This window comes from Conger conger, chromosome 6, assembly GCF_963514075.1.
Source record: "Conger conger chromosome 6, fConCon1.1, whole genome shotgun sequence".
NCBI classification, from domain to species: Eukaryota; Metazoa; Chordata; class Actinopteri; order Anguilliformes; family Congridae; genus Conger; species Conger conger.
The window spans coordinates 35,038,862-35,059,159 of NC_083765.1; the positions used below are offsets into that span (position 1 = coordinate 35,038,862).

At 43.9% G+C, this 20,298-nt stretch overlaps 2 protein-coding genes across 2 annotated transcripts; one reads left to right on the forward strand and one right to left on the reverse strand.

Annotated features, from left to right (window-relative positions):
- Window positions 1-10,927: 10,927 nt before the first annotated feature.
- Window positions 10,928-13,276, reverse strand: LOC133131373 (leukotriene B4 receptor 1-like). The gene has a single exon (XM_061246696.1). The coding sequence runs from the start codon at window positions 13,193-13,195 to the stop codon at window positions 12,305-12,307; it is 891 nt and encodes a 296-aa protein (XP_061102680.1). The 5' UTR covers window positions 13,196-13,276; the 3' UTR covers window positions 10,928-12,304.
- A 2,658-nt stretch (window positions 13,277-15,934) lies between these two features.
- Window positions 15,935-20,068, forward strand: nudt21 (nudix hydrolase 21). Its single transcript, XM_061246153.1, has 7 exons — window positions 15,935-16,239; window positions 16,619-16,819; window positions 17,548-17,611; window positions 18,045-18,134; window positions 18,769-18,844; window positions 19,296-19,410; window positions 19,640-20,068. Exons 1-7 carry the CDS (start codon window positions 16,121-16,123, stop codon window positions 19,659-19,661), a joined length of 687 nt encoding a protein of 228 aa, XP_061102137.1. The 5' UTR covers window positions 15,935-16,120; the 3' UTR covers window positions 19,662-20,068.
- Window positions 20,069-20,298: the final 230 nt, after the last annotated feature.

The following is a 20,298-nucleotide window of genomic DNA, read 5'->3' on the forward strand; positions in this document are numbered from 1 at the left end:
ATTACCTGGTTATGTTGAGTGATTATCGTCTTAGTTTCGCTTTGTGTTATGTTTCGATGCATGTTTATTGTTACGTTAACTGGTCGTTGTTATGCATACACTTTTACATGTTTTTCCGCAAACCTTGCGTTCCGCCTTCTCTCTCTCTCTCTCTCTCTCTCTCTCTCTCTCTCTCTCTCTCTCTCTCTCTCTCTCTCTCTCTCTCTCTCTCTCTCTCTCTCTCTCTCTCTCTCTCTCTCTCTCTCTCGTTCTGTCCTTCACTCCCCTAGTGTTTCTATTTGTCTATTTACTAAAACTACTAACGCTAGATCAGGATTGGGTAGAAACTAACAAGACTAATCATGTGTTCATGTTACCTTACGTTTCTCGTGCATGTCATTTACTAATTTACTAATGCTAGGGCAGGATAGGTTTATTACTAACGATTACTAATCTCCTTGTTAAACTTGTCATCCATCGCACCTGTTTTCCATTTCCTTGCTACGCTCTAACTAATTGTCTACACCTGTCTACACCTGCATTTATAGCCCAGTCGCGCAACTGTTCACTGCGAAATTGTCTGCCTCTGTTTTCCACGCAACTCTTGAGCATTTACTGTTTTGATTACACGTTACGATCCAAGCCTGTTTACCGACCATAGTTTATTGATTTCTGTTTTGTGACCATCGTTTGTTTTTTGACTACGTCCTCGCCTACCGTTTTTGTACTTTTGCCCCGCTGATTGTTTCATGGTTTCGACTCCCGCTTCGCCCACGACTACGCCTCTGCCTGCCGTCCGCCTGTTCATCTGCCCCGCTGACAGCTCTCCTGCTACCGGACCTCCCTGCACGTCTACCGACTACGAGATTGCCTCTTCCCTCGGCACCGTGCTTTTTGTTTGTTTTATATTTGTTTGGCTGGATCTTCGTGTATGGACTTTGCTTGTGTTTACTACGCTCCTGGGACTCGTCCCGAATAAAGCCCTAACGGGACTTTATTTAACTATTGTTTCTGAGTCGTGCATTTTGGGTCCAACCCCCACGCACCCGTCTCAGAACAATTTCGCCAAAATGGACCCTGCTGACTACTGCCATGTTCCACGCCCTCCAGGAACAAGGAGCCATCGTCCGGCAGCATTCACAAGGAATCTCCGAACTTCACCTGGAGATTCGTGAACTGTGTGCGGAGATGAGGAGGCTCGCCGTCGCGGTCCTACCACAACCACGGGAGGAGCCTTCCCACCCACCCACATCCCCAGCGCTCAACCCCACGGGAACCTGCCAATTCCGAGAGCCCCAACAACCCCCTCCGGAGAGGTTTGGTGGAGAACCTGAGAGGTGCAAGGCTTTCCTTCTACAATGCGACTTTGTGTTCAGGCAACAGCCCCAGACCTACAACAGCGACGACCGTCGGATTGGCTATGTGATGGGGCTACTCAAGGGGAGGGCGTTGGACTGGGCTACGGCGGTGTGGTCCGGGGATTCATTCCCTCCTCTTTACCCAGTCTTCGCCGATGAGATTCGGAAGGTCTTCCAACACGCTTCCAGCGACCAGGAGCCATCCCAGAGACTGATTGCTCTGCGCCAAGGACGGAAGACCGCGGCAGACCACTCCATCGACTTCCGCACCCTCTCGGCGGCTAGTAGCTGGAACGATGCGGCGTTGGCAAATCTCTTCCTGGCCAGCCTGAGTGAGACGCTCCAGGACGAGTTGGCGCGACTGGACCCCATCACCCAGTTCGACCAGCTCGTGCGCACCACGATCCGCCTGGACAACCGTGCCAGACAACGTCGGTCGGAGAGACTGATCCTTCCTGGCAACCATTACCCCAGGCAGGGGCCAAGTCCTCGACTGGAGGAGCAGCAGTCTGAGGGATCCGAACCCATGGACCTGTCCCGGGCCGGTACAAGGATCTCTACTGAGGAACGAGCACGCCGCAGAACCACTGGTTCGTGCTTCTACTGTGGGAGGCCGGGTCACACCCAGGCTCGGTGCTCCTTCAAGACCAGGAGACCAGTGGAGGTGAGAGCTGTCGACAGACATGAGGGGTCTGACAGAGACAACCATCGTCCCACGCTCACGACTCTCTTAATTCTGCCCGACAGAACGACCCGGATTAACGCGTTGGTGGATTCTGGAGCGGACGCCAATCTCATTGACAAAGTTTTGGTGTCTGAACTGAACATCCCCACCCTCCCTCTACCCCACCCTGAGAACGCGCGGTCGCTGGATGGAAGGACCTTCTGCCGCATGACACAAATCACCATTCCCTTACAACTGATCATTTCTGGGAACCATCGGGAGATGATCCAGTTCCGCGTCATCCAGTCCCCTAATGACCAACTCATCTTGGGATTACCCTGGCTCCAGAAACACAACCCCACGATCAACTGGAGTTCTAACCAAGTGCAAGCATGGGATCCGAAGTGCCATCTGTCCTGCTTGCGTTCCGCCCCACCACCAGCAGAGGGAGTGCCAGCTCTACCACAGACTCCCAAACCCTCCCTGGAGAGGGTCCCCTCTCCTTACCATGACCTGGGCACAGTGTTCTCCAAGACACAAGCTCAGTCTTTGCCGCCTCATCGACCCTACGACTGCGCCATCGAGCTCCTCCCTGGTTCGTCACTTCCCTCAAGTCGCCTATACAACGTCTCCAGACCAGAGAGGGAGGCGATGGAGAAATACATCCGTGACTGCCTGGCTAACAGACTAATTCGCCCTTCTTCCTCTCCCGTCGGTGCTGGATTCTTCTTTGTTCAGAAGAAGGATGGCTCCCTACGCCCGTGCATCGACTACAGGGAGCTGAACAACATCACGGTGAGGAACAAGTATCCTCTGCCCCTGATGGACTCCGCGTTCCACCCACTTCACGAGGCCACCATCTTCACCAAGTTGGATCTCCGCAACGCTTACCACCTGGTCCGTATCCGCGAGGGCGATGAATGGAAGACCGCCTTCAACACCTCTCTCGGACACTTCGAATACCTGGTCATGCCATTCGGCCTCACCAATGCTCCTGCTGTGTTCCAGGCCCTGGTGAATGATGTTCTTCGGGACTTGTTGGGTCGCCATGTGTTCGTCTACCTGGATGACATCTTAATCTACTCCACCAATGCCAAGGATCATGAATACCACGTCAGGCAAGTCCTACAGAGACTCCTGGAGAACAGACTATTCGTCAAGGCGGAGAAGTGCGTCTTCCACTCCGACACAGTTGAGTTCCTGGGGTTTATCCTTGAGAGGGGACAGATCAGGGCGGATCCCAAGAACATTCTGGCAGTTACCAACTGGCCCACACCCACCTCACGTAAGCAGCTCCAACGCTTCTTGGGATTCGCCAACTTCTACCGAAGGTTCATTAGATCCTATAGTCAAGTGGTCTCTTCTCTAACCAAACTCACGTCCCCTGCGGTGCCATTCCGGTGGAGCTCCGAAGCTGAGACGGCCTTCACCAAGGTCAAGAGACTGTTCTCTTCCGCTCCCATCCTGGTACACCCCGACCCCACCCGCCAGTTTGTGGTCGAGACGGATGCTTCCGACACAGGGGTGGGAGAAGTGCTCTCTCAGGTGGCGGCCGCTGACAACCGACTACACCCCTGCGCCTTCTTCTCCAAGAAGCTGTCCCCAGCAGAGAGGAACTATGACGTTGGGAACCGAGAGCTGCTAGCAGTCAAACTGGCGTTGGAGGAGTGGCGACATTGGCTGGAGGGGTCCGAGAAGCCGTTCATCGTTTGGACCGACCACAAGAACCTGGCATACCTCCAGACAGCCAAGAGGCTGAACTCCCGACAGGCCAGATGGGCACTGTTCTTCGGGAGGTTCAACTTCTCACTCACCTACCGCCCGGGTTCTAAGAACGTTAAGCCTGACGCCCTTTCTCGCCAGTTTAACACCTGTCCTGAGCGTGAGGTTCCAGAGAACATCCTTCCGGCCTCCTGCACCGTTGGGTCCGTCACCTGGAAGATCGAGTCGGTGATCCAGAGGGCTCTACGGGATGAACCCGATCCTAGGCCCAACCCCGGATTACGCCTATACGTTCCCGCAGCCGCTCGGACACAGGTGCTGCAATGGGCCCATTCATCCCTCCTTTCCTGCCACCCCGGCTTTACCCGCACCTTGGCGGTGCTGAAGAGGAGATTCTGGTGGAGCTCCATGATCCCTGACACCAGGCGCTTCATCAAGGCATGTACCACCTGTGCCAGAAGCAAGGCCTCCCACCAAGCCCCTGCTGGTCTACTCCAACCTCTGCCTGTGCCCAGCCGACCCTGGAGCCACATCGGCGTGGACTTCGTTACCGGACTTCCCCCTTCCGAAGGTAACACCACCATCCTCACTGTGGTGGACCGATTCAGCAAAGCGGCACACTTCATCCCCCTGGCTGGATTGCCCACCGCCCAAGAGACCGCAGAGGTTCTGGTGAGAGAAGTATTCCGCATTCACGGACTTCCCTCGGACATCGTTTCTGACCGCGGCCCCCAATTCATCTCCCAAGTTTGGAAGGCGTTCTGCGTGGCCCTCGGGGCCACAGCTAGCCTCTCTTCGGGCTACCACCCTCAGTCCAATGGCCAAACGGAGAGGGCCAATCAGGACCTGGGGGCCGCTCTACGCTGCGTATCGGCAAAGAATCCAGCCGGCTGGAGCAAGATGCTAACCTGGGTGGAATACGCACACAACACCTTACCCTGCGCCGCCACCGGGAAATCTCCGTTTGAGGTCTCCTTGGGCTACCAACCTCCACTGTTTCCTGACCAGGAAGCCGAGATCGCTGTTCCCTCCCTCGCCATCCACATGAAACGGTGCTCCAAGGTTTGGAGGGATGCCAAGGCCGCGCTGCTAAGCACGGCAGATCGTAATCGGCGTTTTGCTGATCGCCACCGCACTCCAGCTCCGGCCTACAAACCAGGTGACTCCGTCTGGCTGTCCACTAAGGACATTCCCCTCCAAGCCACTTCCCACAAGCTGCAACCCCGCTTTATTGGTCCCTTTAAGATCCACAGTATCATCAACCCTTCCTCTGTTAAACTGTCACTCCCTTCTTCCCTTAAGATTCACCCCACATTCCATGTCTCATGTATTAAGCCTGTATCCTCTCACCCTATATGTCCCCCGGATCCCCCACCACCTCCCCCCCGCATTATTGACAACCACCCCGCATTCACTGTTAAGAAACTCTTGAACATTCGTAAGAGGGGCCGTGGGGTGCAATACTTGGTTGACTGGGAGGGCTATGGCCCTGAGGAGCGTTCCTGGGTCGCTCCCAGTCTCATTCTGGACAAATCGCTCATCAGAGACTTCCATCGTGACCACCCTGATAAATTCCAAGGACCGCCAGGAGTCGGTCGTTAAGGGGGGGGGTCCTGTCACGTTTCAGGTCTGTCTCGCCATGTTTTATGTTTATTCATGTTGTCTTAGTCACGTAGTGTCTTATCATGTATTATGTTAGTCTAGGTTCGTCATGTTGTTTAGTTTATTTCTTGTTACGATTTATTTTCTCGTCATGTCTAGTTATGTTTCGTTACGATTATATTACCTGGTTATGTTGAGTGATTATCGTCTTAGTTTCGCTTTGTGTTATGTTTCGATGCATGTTTATTGTTACGTTAACTGGTCGTTGTTATGCATACACTTTTACATGTTTTTCCGCAAACCTTGCGTTCCGCCTTTTCTCTCTCTCTCTCTCTCTCGTTCTGTCCTTCACTCCCCTAGTGTTTCTATTTGTCTATTTACTAAAACTACTAACGCTAGATCAGGATTGGGTAGAAACTAACAAGACTAATCATGTGTTCATGTTACCTTACGTTTCTCGTGCATGTCATTTACTAATTTACTAATGCTAGGGCAGGATGGGTTTATTACTAACGATGACTAATCTCCTTGTTAAACTTGTCATCCATCGCACCTGTTTTCCATTTCCTTGCTACGCTCTAACTAATTGTCTACACCTGTCTACACCTGCATTTATAGCCCAGTCACGCAACTGTTCACTGCGAAATTGTCTGCCTCTGTTTTCCACGCAACTCTTGAGCATTTACTGTTTTGATTACACGTTACGATCCAAGCCTGTTTACCGACCATAGTTTATTGATTTCTGTTTTGTGACCATCGTTTGTTTTTTGACTACGTCCTCGCCTACCGTTTTTGTACTTTTGCCCCGCTGATTGTTTCATGGTTTCGACTCCCGCTTCGCCCACGACTACGCCTCTGCCTGCCGTCCACCTGTTCATCTGCCCCGCTGACAGCTCTCCTGCTACCGGACCTCCCTGCACGTCTACCGACTACGAGATTGCCTCTTCCCTCGGCACCGTGCTTTTTGTTTGTTTTATATTTGTTTGGCTGGCTCTTCGTGTATGGACTTTGCTTGTGTTTACTACGCTCCTGGGACTCGTCCCGAATAAAGCCCTAACGGGACTTTATTTAACTATTGTTTCTGAGTCGTGCATTTTGGGTCCAACCCCCACGCACCCGTCTCAAGACTAACATAATACGTGACAAGACAATAAAATAACTAAGACAATAACTAAACGTGAAACATGACATGACAAGTATGAAACGTGGCAGTAACTGTCACCACTATCAGAAATAAAGGTATGAAAAGTACCTATAAGGGTACAAATGCTTGTCATTGGGGCGATACCTTATAGCGACTTACAGTTCATTAAAATGTACTTTCAGGGTAGGAATTAAATTTTATACTTTCAGGGTATGAATCACTTTATTTCTGTGAGTACATAATGATGCACGATACATTCCAACAGAGATAATTTAAGAATTACTGTTGTGCCCTCTGTAACAGTGCAGTATGGTATACACAGTTATTTTAAGAACATCTTGCCATAGAACAGATTCAGTGAGCCACTGAGATTGAAACAGACAGACCTGCCAGGCCAGAAAGAACTGTTTATGATATGATCACTCAACACTATATTAAGGTCCCTTGCAATCAAGTAAAAAAAAACAACAAATGTACTGTCATGATCCTGGATTCTGTCTGTTTGTTTCATTCCTTATGCTTGCAAATTTATTATTTTTCATATTCATGTCTGGTTTTCTGTTTACATTCATTAGTCATTGCACTCGTATTCCCCTGTGTTGTCTGTGTCTGAATGTATTCTGACACAGACAAATTCAATGTTAGTCGGAATTAGTATATTAGTGCTGGCTACAAACATAAATGGAGAGAAAGCAGGAAGTAAGGAATGTGAGGCTGGAAGAAATGCTGAAAACCCGGAAACTACTGAAACCACCCGAATAGTGAAGCACACAGACAGGGGAGTGACTCGGGCTCAGGAACATTCAGACACCGACATCACAGGGGATCATTAATTCAATGACTGTAATGGAAACAATAAACCAGATATGAATGTAATAATAATGAATAACAAGGAAAACATGAAAACAAACAGACAAAACTCAGGAACATTACATTTTCCTGATTTCGAGTTCCGAGCCCTTGTATTCCTTCCCCCTTGTTCTAGCCTCCGCGTCCCCGTGCATGTCCTTGTGGCATTCTGTCTGGTAGTTTTGGATTTGTCTGGTTTTTGACTCCTGCCTGGCTCTTCTTTGGATTCTTCTTTTGCATTGTGAACTTTGCCTGTTTTGATTACGCTGCCCCTTTATCTGCCTTAATTAAACCTGCCATTTTCTCATAGCCCCTGAGTCTGCTATTGGTTCCTCTGTCCGCCACCTGTGACATGTACTATGATATCAAGGCTGTTTTATTCAGTTGAAATAAATGGGTTTTTCTATCAAAAATAACAAGGTTTTATGCTGGCACTAGAGTATGATTTATCATTTGCCATTTACATTTAGAGACTGTGTAGATTGCATAACTAGAATAGCATTTTAATGAATCAGTGACTGTTTAGAATAATATCCATCCAACTTTACTATTCTTGTATGAACAAGGATCTGAGACTCACCGAACTCCTAAAGAGCTGATGCACTGATAATCATCTGGAAAAGGTGTTGTACTCAAAATAATTTCCTTTCTTATATGTTATGTATATGTTATTAATTACATATGGACACTTCAGCAGTAACAAGCCATGTTTTATTCCCCATATAATTGTGCAACATTCACAAAACCCCCACAATTTTATTGGGGGTACAACAATAATAAGTGTTGGGAGACAGACGAATTTGTGTATTGGACCACTACACATATGATAATGACCGCTATCAGTTTCAAGGTTCCCCCTCTGGGGATTTTCCACTGGACTCCAGGGGGGAGCGGGGCAAGGCCTCACAACCATTAAGGATTTGAATGGCCCAATCCGAGGTGCTCGGGATAGGCACAATTCCTTACCACCAATCAGAGGTTACACTTGGATTTGTAGACATATTTGAATATATGCAAATGTAATCCTTTAAAACATCCCAAACACCATTGCTCTTTGGAACATTTTCCTGATTGTAATAAACTTTCCTGTTTTCTAATGACGAACATCGGATCTGCTTCTTCCTGTGACAACGGTCATCTTATTGGTTCCTGGTAAAACTTTGTTTTACTAACATAAGGGTCAAAATAAATAATAAAAAAATACCCATATCAGTGTTCAGGTTATGACACATGAAGCCATATAAGTGAACAAACATCACTGTTATGGCCTGAGGGAAAGTGACCACTGATGGACTGTCCAGAAGTAACCCAGGGAAGAAAATGGCCTGACAATGCTGTTTCCCTTAAAATACTTTTTTAAAATTAAAGTTAACATATTTGTTACCTATTTATGATTTCAACAGTGTCCACATTACCACTACTTACATTCCGTTGCAGTTCTTGGAAATGTATGTACTTTAGCAGTGTTTCCCATCAATATGTCATGTACAGTGGGAGCAATAATTATTTGATTCCTTGCTGATTTTGTAGGTTTGCCCACTTACAAAGAATGGAACTGTGTAGAATTTTAATCATAGGTACATTTTAACATTGAGAGACAGAATATCACAAAATAGTCCACAATAACAACATCATATACATTTTATTAATTTTATATCATATTTTCACATGAAATAAGTATTTGATCCATAGAACAATAGGACTTCATACTTGGTGGAGAAACCTTTGTTGGCAAGCACAGAGGTCAGACGTTTGTTGTAGTTTTTCACCAGGTTTGCACAGATCTTGGGAGGGATTTTGGTCCACTCCTCTTTGCAGATCCTCTCCAAATCCTTAAGGTTCCGAGGCTGTCGCTTGGCAACTCGAAGCTTCAGCTCCCTCCACAGATTTTCGATGGGATTTAGGTCTGGAGACTGGCTAGGCCACTCCAGGACCTTAATATGCTTCTGTTTGAGCCACTCCTTTGTTGCCTTGGCCGTATGTTTTGGGTCATTGTCATGTTGGAAGACCCATCCACGACCCATTTTCAGTGCTCTCACTGAGGGAAGGAGGTTGACGCCCAAAATTTCCTGGTACATGGCCCCATTCATCCTCCCCTCGATACGGTGAAGTCGTCCTGTCCCCTTAGCTGAGAAACACCCCCAAAGCACAAGGTTTCCACCTCCATGCTTCACAGTGGGGATGGTGTTCTTGGGGTTGTACTCAGCATTTCTCTTCCTCCAAACACGGCGAGTCGAGCTGATGCCAAATAGCTCTATTTTGGTCTCATCTGACCACATCACCTTCTCCCAAGCCTCCTCTGGATCATCCAGGTGTTCTTTGGCAAACCTCAGATGGGCCTGTACATGTGCTTTCTTCAGCAGAGGAACCTTACGTGCGCAGCAGGATTTTAATCCTTCACGGTGTAGTGTGTTACTGATGGTTCTCTTCGTGACTGTGGTCGCAACTGCCTTCAGGTCATTAACAAGCTCCTCCTGTGTAGTACTGGGCTGATCCCTGGGCTGATTTCGCATGATCACTGATATCCCACGAGGCGAGATCTTCTTCTACAATTTTGTCCTTGATGTCCTTAGACAGCTCCTTTGTCTAGGCCATGGTGGAAACGTTGGAATCTGATTGATTGTGTGGACAGGTGTCTTTTATACAGCTACATAACGATGTAACGAGTTGACACAGGTGTTTTTGGTAATGAGTTGAGATTAGGAGTGCTTCTTAATGGAAAACTAACTGGTCTGTGGGAGCCATAATTATTGCTGATTGGTAGGGGATCAAATACTTATTTCATGCAAAAATACGGTAATAAATTTATAAAATTTATATGATGTTGTTATTGTGGATTATTTTGTGATATTCTGTCTCTCAATATTAAAATGTACCTAGGATTAAAATTCTACACAGTTCCATTCTTTGTAAGTGGGCAAACCTACAAAATCAGCAAGGGATCAAATAATTATTGCTCCCACTGTATATGACAAGGCTTGGTGTTTTTGGACAAAAACAACATCATGGCTGCTGCTGACATTTACTACAGGCACATGAATCTATAGAGAAACACTGTGACATTTGTAACCACAAAGTGTTTGATTATATGGTGTGATTCTGTTCTCATACATCTAAGGTGGATAGACATTCGGGAATGTTCTCACTGAATCTTTTTATGACAAAATGAATATGTGAATATGGAAGGTAGTTCAATATACTTTCACACATAATGCCTAAAAACTGTAATTAACTGTGTACAAATTCAGGGAAATCATTTTGTTTGACTGCAGTAGTGGTTATGCCTAGTAAAAATATGAATGAATGAACAATCATTGCTTTAGCAAATGTATGTTTATTGTAAATATATACTCTACATCCATAGTGGTGATAGCTCTGTCTTGTGCATATTACACAGTCAAACTTCATAGTGTGATTTTTGTGCAGTGAACAGTCACATAAAGAACATCATAATGATGGAATGATTAATGTGATTAGGAGAGTGTTTTCTTCCTTACTGTGAAACAACACAACAACTGTCGTGTCTAGGAAACGACAGAATTCTAAGTCCAATCTCCAATTTTTCGAAAAACAACTTCACGAGGGAAAAGACACCACGGCAGCAAGCTCTTCAGAAAAATCAGACTTTATTAAGCGCAAGTGCATAAAGCCGGACCAGTTCTGCAGAAGTGGACCTCGATTGACAGTTGCACACATATTTTATACACTGCTTTCAACATGTCTCCTAAACTCCTCCTAAAAATATCAGCTGGTCTCTGTATTGCCACAATGGTTTTTGCTTGGTTAGCTGTTCTTAAGAATAGATTCATGGCAATCGCCCAAATTACAATTTTGCTTTGTAAGCTATTCTTACAACCACCTGTTCTCTGGTCACCCAAGGATCTTGTGGCAATCGCCCAAATTACAATTTTGCTTTGTAGGCTATTCTTGAAACACATTTTCATATCACATTGTACAGGCATACACAATATCCTGTACTGCAAACTGTCTTTGCCAAATATGGCCCTCACAGCAAGACTTCCTGCTTCATAAGCTGGTCAAGACGACCTGCCCCGCCAGCTGCTTTTTAACAAAGAGAAAATATGACTTGTGCAAAACATGGTGCTGTTCGATTTTCCTTTCAAGCATACACATCATTTTATTCACCTCAGGTTACATATGGGTCACTGTGTACTTCTAGCACAAATTAGCTGTTAATTAGTTTGAGAATATACAGGTTACATATCATACTTTAATACTGGATTAATGGTGGTTTCTTGCGTTTCCATAAGCTCATCTGTAATTAATGATATAGGTTCATTGGATTACATATTCTACAGTTGACACTGTGGTATCTTGTGTTTCCATAAGCTCATCTAGAACTAATGATATAATTTCATTGGATTACATATTGATTATATGAGTAATAGGCAGCATACATGTGATACATTGATTATAGGCCACATATATATTGGTGCACCTTTGGTATGAAGCTTTAAGAGTTTTGGAGGAACCAGCTTGCTCAACTCTAATGGTTTGACGGTTTAGTCTGATGTTGACTTGTGATTGTCATAAAACAGAGGAAGAACACCTTGTTCTGTGAATTTTCTCCTACACAACAAACAAAAAAGGATTTCCAATATAGGGCTTATCAATTTCAAGATTTCATAAAAATCAAGTAATGTAATAATAATAATAATAATAATACTAATAATAATAATAATAATAAACACTTTTGAACCAATGTGGAATACCCAGTATTATAACATTTAGTTTAACTCTACTCATAGTGAGATTTGCTCAATGCAAACAGCTATAGCATGGATACTGCTAACAGGCACCTAAATACATACAAGTATTTGCAACAATAAAATTGTTGGAAAACTTACTGGTACTTTCGGAAAAAAGGAAACTGGATGGCCACAAAGCCTTAGAATCCAAGAAGTGGAAGAAGGCAAGACAACTTCAGGAATATCTTGCCTGACAGTCCTTCTTTCTCTCTGACTGCTATGAATTGCGGCTCCGTGGACGCAATGCAAAGGCATATAGGAAGGGGTTCACACAACTGTTGATGAAGGTCAAAGTCTTAGCAATGTCCCCACCGGCTCTCCTAAAGGTCTTCAACTTCTCATATACAGATGGCTGGGATTCTCTCAGGAGGGTGGTGATGATGTCCAGCAGGTTTATCACATGTGCAGGAAACCAGAGGATGAAGAAGGTGACCACGATGCTGGTCACCAGCCTGGTCATTCGTTGATTGCTGAAGAAGGCGGTCTGGTTCACTTTCTTGTGGAGACAGAAGTAAGTGGTGACCAGGATGGAGAAAGGCACAACAAACCCCAGCAGAGTTTCCATGAATAGAATGGCCACTTTCACCCCGTCTGATATTCTGCTCTTTTGACACCTAAGCAACTTTTTCTTGTCCACGATGTCCCGGGTAAAGATGTTTGGAGAGGCAAGGAGACATGCCAGCACCCAAATTGAAAGCAGCAGCATCCACTCACCTGTCCTTTGCAGTCTTGCCCATAATTGTTCGTACAGCACCGCCAGGTAACGATGCACACTCATCAGGGTGACCATCAGCACGTTGGTGTATAAACAGCAGTAAACTGTGTAGGAGAAAAGCTTGCAAAGAACGCGGCCAAAATTCCACCCATGCAACAGAGAGTAGATTGACACTGGGAGTGTTAGGAGGGACAAGAGGTCAGAGATAGCCAGGTTCAGCATCAGCTGCAGAGTGAAATTCACTTTCTTGTAATTATGAAGTACACGCATGATTACTGCAATGTTGCCAGGGATGCCCACCAGGCAGCACAGCCCAAGGACACAGCTGGAGACTACAGAATCAAAATTCCAAGAGAACGTAGAGTTGGAGTCCGAGGTATTTAGATGATACATGGTGAAATAAGATTGGAGTCTGGTGATTACAGTGAAAATCCCCTGTTCACTCTACAGCACCTGTGATGTTTTGCTGGTCAGTTAAACTGGAACATTTCCTATTAGCGCAATCTACTTGGTGACTGATATAGCTGCTAGCAAAGCAGACACTTCCTGATAATGTGCTGTGTTGCAATGCCCCATTTACAAGAACTGAGCTTGTGGGTTAGAAAATGAAAATGAAGATAGTTCAGTTTGAAAGATATGACAAATAATTATTTCAAAATAAAATGTGATCAGTTCATAGAGCCTATTTATCTGCACTCAACAAAAATGACACTTATAATACAGGGTTTTGTAAGCAAGAGGAGTGTAATTTCTGCAGATTTACCCTGAAAGGAAGACGATCGATGAGTGATCACCATTTGGCAAGCATGCTACTGTATGCTATAACTAAATTCTCTGTAGTCTTTCAGCTAAGACTAACTGGTTTAAGCTGTTGTCTACACTTCTAGCTGGTCAATATTGGTCTGTAGCTGGTCAAAGCTGGTCTCTTTGGTAGTAAAAAGAAGATAAAACACCACTAACCCCTCATATTGATGGAAAATTATGACTAAATATTAAATTGTTTACTAAGCCTACATAGCCACTATCAATTCTACACTTTTCTAGCCATTAGCAGACATTCTTACAGACAGACACAAACTTCAAATTTGTAAATACAATTCATTCATAGGTTACGCTGGATATTGTATTGGGGCACAGCCCAAGAACGCCACATAAATTGAACATACACCATTGGCGTTACGGACCTGGTTCCCTAACCATGCTACACTGCCACTATGGTCACGCTATGTGTGATGTGACATTTCTTGAAACCCACCACTGAGTGTATGGGAAATACCGTCACCTTCCTAATAAATATTCTGAGCAACAAAGCCACTGCTACCAGCTTGCCACAGCCATCAAACATTTTTGTTTCCTAAGGGTGTGATGCGTAAGATCTAGACCACTCGTTGGATAAGTGCAAACTTGTCATCCTAGAGCAAAATAATTTAAAGGAAAATTATATTTATTTCAATAAGTAAAAATAAAAACATTATCATTCAGGCTCTAACACATCTACTGCCTTTTCCCTAGTGTGAGGGGATATAAATATATTTTTTATTGAGAAATTTGAAGCATTAGCAATATGGTGGCATGGTGGTGCAGTGGAGAACACCATTAACACAGTCCAGACCACGCTCACACAATCCTGACATTGAATACAGTCTGGTGATTACAGTGAAAATCTAGCCTACCCCTGTTCACTCTACAGCACCTGTGATGTTTTGCTTTTCAGTTAAACTGGAACATTTCCTATTAGCGCAGTCTACTTGGTGACTGATATAGCTGCTAGCAAAGCAGACACTTCCTGATAATGTGCTGTGGTGCAATGCCCAATTTACAAGAACTGAGCTTGTGGGTTAGAAAATGAAAATGAAGATAGTTCAGTTTGAAAGATATGACAAATAATTATTTCAAAATAAAATGTGATCAGTTCATAGAGCATATTTATCTGCACTCAACAAAAATGACACTTACAATACAGGGTTTTGTAAGCAAGAGGAGTGTAATTTCTGCAGATTTACCCTGAAAGGAAGACGATCGATGAGTGATCACCATTTGGCAAGCATGCTACTGTATGCTATAACTAAATTCCCTGTAGTCTTTCAGCTAAGACTAACTGGTTTAAGCTGTTGTTTACACTTCTAGCTGGTCAATATTGGTCTGTAGCTGGTCAAAGCTGGTCTCTTTGGTAGTAAAAAGAAGATAAAACACCACTAACCCCTCATATTGATGGAAAATTATGACTAAATATTAAATTGTTTACTAAGCCTACATAGCCACTATCAATTCTACACTTTTCTAGCCATTAGCAGACATTCTTACAGACAGACACAAACTTCAAATTTGTAAATACAATTCATTCATAGGTTATATAGGGGGATATAAATATATTTTTTTATTGAGAGATTTGAAGCATTAGCAATATGGTGGCATGGTGGTGCAGTGGAGAACACAATTAACACAGTCCAGACCACGCTCACACAATCCTGACATTGAATACAGAATTTACGTGTGACTTGAAATGTGTGTTACTATAGTTATTTACATATATTTTAATATACTTGGTGGATGTGTAGTCGAGACATAATTTAGGGTTATTTCAAATATTACAGTCACTTTAAGTAGTTGGTGGGTGCCTTCCAATTCAATGTTACCAGTTAAAATGTGCGGTTTTCTTTCTTGTATGCCACATAGACCGTACAGGAATAGCATAACTTGTATCAGACGTATTTCTCCCAACGTGAGCAGGGTTCACGCTCGCTTGAGGCAGCTTTAATGAAACCTAACTGAAACGGTTTAGTGTGTTCCGATAACTTAAAGTTTGCGACGGTCTACATTTAAAAAGGGACAAGGTGTACAATAACGTTACGTGTTAAATGCGTCCAGTTCCAGCAAGCGGTTCCTGAACAAAATAAACGCCCATAACAACCCATATTTAATCACATTCATCATAATGCCTGGCAGTACAAGGCAATACATTATAAATTAACACATGTACAGCTGCACAATAGACCCACAACCAAGCATCAAGCCATTAGTCCAATGGAACAAGCAGAGGCAAGTGCAAGCAAGTGGCTTTTGTAGGAAAGTGGGCCGTAAAGCAGCACATTGTCGTTCCAGTTCATAAACAAGTGTCGTAAAATATGAAAAAGACGTACATTGTCCCGGATGTACTTCATTGGGTAGGCGCAGAAGTGTTGTGGTCTTCGAAATTTCAGCACGCATCGGTTGTAGAATTTTTCTTAGCAGCGCGTACGCGAGTTACTGGCACGTACCTGCGTTACTTACAGGTTACTTTTGTTTTATTTAAATAATTGATACGACTATAGCAGAATTATGTCGGTCGTACCTCCCAACCGATCGTCAACCGGTTGGCCCCGTGGAGTAAACCAGTTCGGGAACAAATACATTAGCCCGCCCACCAAACCGCTCACCCTGGAGAGAACCATTAACTTGTAAGTAAATATTGAATGCTATTACTTTTGACTATGTTTTTGTTTTCTCTGTCTTCTTTTCTCCACACACTGCGTAAAGTAAACCTGTGGCAGTGTACCTTGCTAACTTGGTAGGCTACTTGCTTGCTAGCTGCAGCGCTAGCTTGCATGTTAGCTAGGTGCGTTGTCTATGTCTTCATTGTAGCTTAAGTTAGTGAAATACACTTGGCTAGTTTGATTGCTATCGTAGTGCTTTTTGCTTGTTTGCACCAACTAAAAAGCATGCTATCTAGCATAACTGGATCGCCATAATCACGCTCGAAATTGCATCGAGCAGTGTCGAATTAAGTTAAAATCGAACAATGGGGTTGCAAATATGTAGTGGTGTTCTTGCATACAGGTACCCCCTAACGAACTACACGTTCGGCACGAAGGAGCCCTTGTACGAGAAAGACAGCTCTGTGGCGGCGCGTTTCCAGCGGATGCGCGAGGAGTTCGAGAAGATCGGAATGAGAAGGACTGTAGAGGGAGTTCTCATCGTCCACGAGCACAGGCTGCCCCACGTCTTGCTCCTGCAGCTCGGGACCACCTTCTTCAAACTGTGAGTAACTCATGCTGCAGACTTTTCCTTAGAGTTCATTTGCAGTAACGCTACAGTTCCACAATTATCAGAAAGCATAAACGGCCTTGAATTTATATAGAGCCTTTCACATGGGGTTGACATCCAGGTCAATGACCAGTGGTTTTTTCAAAGTTACTGGCCTGCTCACTGAAGATACTGGCCCGTGCTCAAATCACTAATGTTGCTAAATTGGCGCTCGCCTTCAGGTGTGTCTAAGTTAGAATTCAGACAAAAAATATGACCAGGGTTGTATGGTATGGATTTTTCCATGGAGCTCTTTTGCTCCTAAACTCTCTTAAGAGCACACAACAAAATCTAGGAGCACAGACTAAAACGTGTATTTTTTTCACCGATTATATTTTTCACATTACATTTTCTGCCGCATTGTAAAATGTTTCCCCTTGTTCTCGTATTATTTTCCATTCATTTTTAGAGTGAATCTTCAATACTAACAGTCTGCTTTCTCCAGCCACTCTTGCCATTTGGTCTCCATGCCTTTTTGCTAGTGATTCCGGTCTGCCATCCTCTAAAGTTTTCACTCTAATCCTGAAAAAGCACAAGTCATTCAACAGCGAGAGATCTTGTTGTGCTGCTAGTGACTCGAGTGGCAGAAGGTGGCTTCAAAGCTTTGAAAGATTCTTTGAATCATTGATCTGGCCATTGTTTGAATACTTATGTGTTGTTGAAAAATGTTTTTAATATTGCAGACCTGGTGGAGAGCTAAACCCAGGAGAGGATGAAGTTGAAGGTCTAAAGCGATTGATGACAGAGGTATTCATGATGCGTTCCTCTCTCTGATATTAGTGGTATTGATTTGGTTTTCTTTTCACGGAACGTAGGCTGGCATCCAAGCGGCACCCCAGTTTTACACTTGAGGTTAATCTAAAAATGACGATTAAAACACCAAAGTATTGGAGTAATTTCCTAATTGTAATTTCTCTGATTATGTTTACTCATTTGCACATCCTTGTCAATTTGGATTTATCGAGTCTTGGGGCTAGTTGTCATAGATTTGTCAGAATCTGTTACTCTGCTGTCTGTTTTCAAACTGAATTTGCTTAATGGAAGTGGGAACAAGTCTGTGACTAATTTTCACCCAGCTAAACTGTTGACTGCATTTACCCATAGAACTGTGGACAGTGACTGCTCTGTTGGTTTTGTTAGCAATGTCCCACTTTATTCATGCAAGTGCTTTCCTCACCAGATTCTAGGTCGTCAGGATGGGGTGAAGCAAGACTGGGTGATTGACGACTGCATCGGAAACTGGTGGCGCCCCAACTTTGAACCCCCACAGGTGAGCATCCCCAACTGTACGCAGTGGTCTGTGTCATCATTTTGAATGCTGTTTTATCAGGGTCAGGGTTTTTCTACCTGATTTAACATCACCAAATTGCACAAAGGGGTTAATTGCGTGGTGTTATGACTCAATGTTAAAAAAAATATTTTGTTGCTTCCACATTCCAAAGGACTGAGACAAATGAAGGACTGAATGTGCGGCATGTTTTGCACAGAGACTCCCAGTCACCTGTTTTTCTGTAATCTTCTTACATCTTGCTTAAAAGCCCTTTGACCATGCCCGCACCGAATCATCAGGCAGTGGTTGCACACATGCCCCCAAACATTCCATATTCAGCCTGCCATTTCCTCTCTCCTGTGCGTGTGTTTGGCTGAAGGTGCCATGTAGCTTCATTTTGAGAAGGCTGCAAAATTAATTTGGAAAGCAAAGCAGCCTCCTGTTTAATTGTGATGAGTTTAATCTCTTAGCTGTATGCTTGAGTTATTTTGCTCGAATGAGAATGTGGCCTTGGCCCTTGGTTACTGGAAAAGAGCTTCCAACAATGTCCTCACATATGACCTGTTTGTGCTTTAGTGCTGTTGGTACAGATAATACTCTTATTTTTACATTTTTCTACCCGGCCCCCTTGCAGTACCCCTACATTCCAGCCCACATCACCAAACCAAAAGAACACAAAAAGCTCTTCCTGGTTCAACTACAGGAGAAAGGTAAGAACCTGCAGGTCACTTCAGCAATGTAATCAGGGAGGCCTTGCACTGTCTTGGCTCGCTTAACAGTTGCCATCTGTAGTGGAGTTCTAATTATATTATTCAGTGGTATGAGTAGAATCTTCAAATTAAAATAAATTTAACTTTTCAAAATTGGGTGTATGCTGTGTTTGAACACCAGAAAATGTTTTATTTCATGGCCAGCACAGCACACTTCCTGTCAATTTATTCTCCTCTTCCAGCACATAATTAGTCGATTGGATTTTTAAACCAAATAGTGGCCAGTTTAGATTATTATTATTATTCTTTTTTACTAATAGCAGTGAATCGTATAGCGATAGCATTTTTCGGTATTAGAGGTAAATATGCATACATTTTGAATCGTAAGCTAAAAATGGTATGAACCGAAGGCATAGTACTCAAATTGAGATGGTTTTTGTGTTTCCCACAGCACTGTTTGCGGTCCCGAAGAATTACAAGTTGGTGGCAGCTCCACTGTTTGAGCTGTATGACAATGCCCCAGGATATGGACCAATCATATCCAGTCTCCCACAGCTGCTGAGCAGGTGAGATGTGTCGCTGTGATCTATTGGTCCAGGCTGCTATTACCGTATTTGAATTTAGATGGGACTTGATTGCCCATTAAAGATTTGTAGGAAAATTGACTGAACATTTTGTGTGTGTTAATTTATTTATAGCACGACTTCCTTCTCATCCTCCTCCTCCTCCGCAACAGAAAATTTAAGTATAGCTACAGTTCTGTTCAAATCTCTTAAATGATTTTTTGTTTTGTAGGTTCAACTTTATTTACAACTGATTGGTGTGAGCATTCATATCCTGTCACTGGCTGTCTCTGTGAGTGCAGCCTGGATGGATCGAAGCTGGGAGACCTGGGGAAGGCAAATCGTGACACCACCCTCAACATCTACTTTTCAGACCTGTTTCAAGATAGATGTGCTTTAAAAACACTGTCAAGAATAATGAAGACATTTCTTTTCTGTGGAAACATTCATTGCTTGTGTTTTGTTTTAAGTTGGAATTATTTTTGAATACGTACCACTGTGTGTGGCATTAAACCTGAATCAACTTAACATTATTTTTTATGTTCCATCAGAAAGGAATTGGTGTTTTAGTAAATAAACCACAGTTTAGTTTTGTGTAGTGTTTTAACCTGTAAATTTCAATGTCACCATTTTTTAAAAATAATAAATCAGTCTTCTCATAGAGGCATATTTATTTTGTTAAGGGTTCAAATAAGGATACAAATCTGAAATGGTGTACTATGTGCATATAATAGACATGCTTTAAATAAATGCAGCCCCAAATTATAATTAGAATGAGGTTTTCCAGAAGCTATATGAAACTTTTTAAAAACACTTGACAAAAACGTACTTGTTAAAGTTAATTGTGAGCAATTAATGGAATCGGCGGCACGGATGGTGCAGTGGGTAGCA

Bases quoted from the DNA above. Each gene is read 5' to 3' on its own strand.
- nudt21 (XM_061246153.1), top strand. From the start codon at position 16,121: ATGTCGGTCGTACCTCCCAACCGATCGTCAACCGGTTGGCCCCGTGGA. The intron at 17,612-18,044 runs GTATTCATGATG...TTTCCTCACCAG, and splicing joins TAAAGCGATTGATGACAGAG to ATTCTAGGTCGTCAGGATGG. The intron at 18,135-18,768 runs GTGAGCATCCCC...GCCCCCTTGCAG, and splicing joins CCAACTTTGAACCCCCACAG to TACCCCTACATTCCAGCCCA.
- LOC133131373 (XM_061246696.1), bottom strand. From the start codon at position 13,195: ATGTATCATCTAAATACCTCGGACTCCAACTCTACGTTCTCTTGGAAT.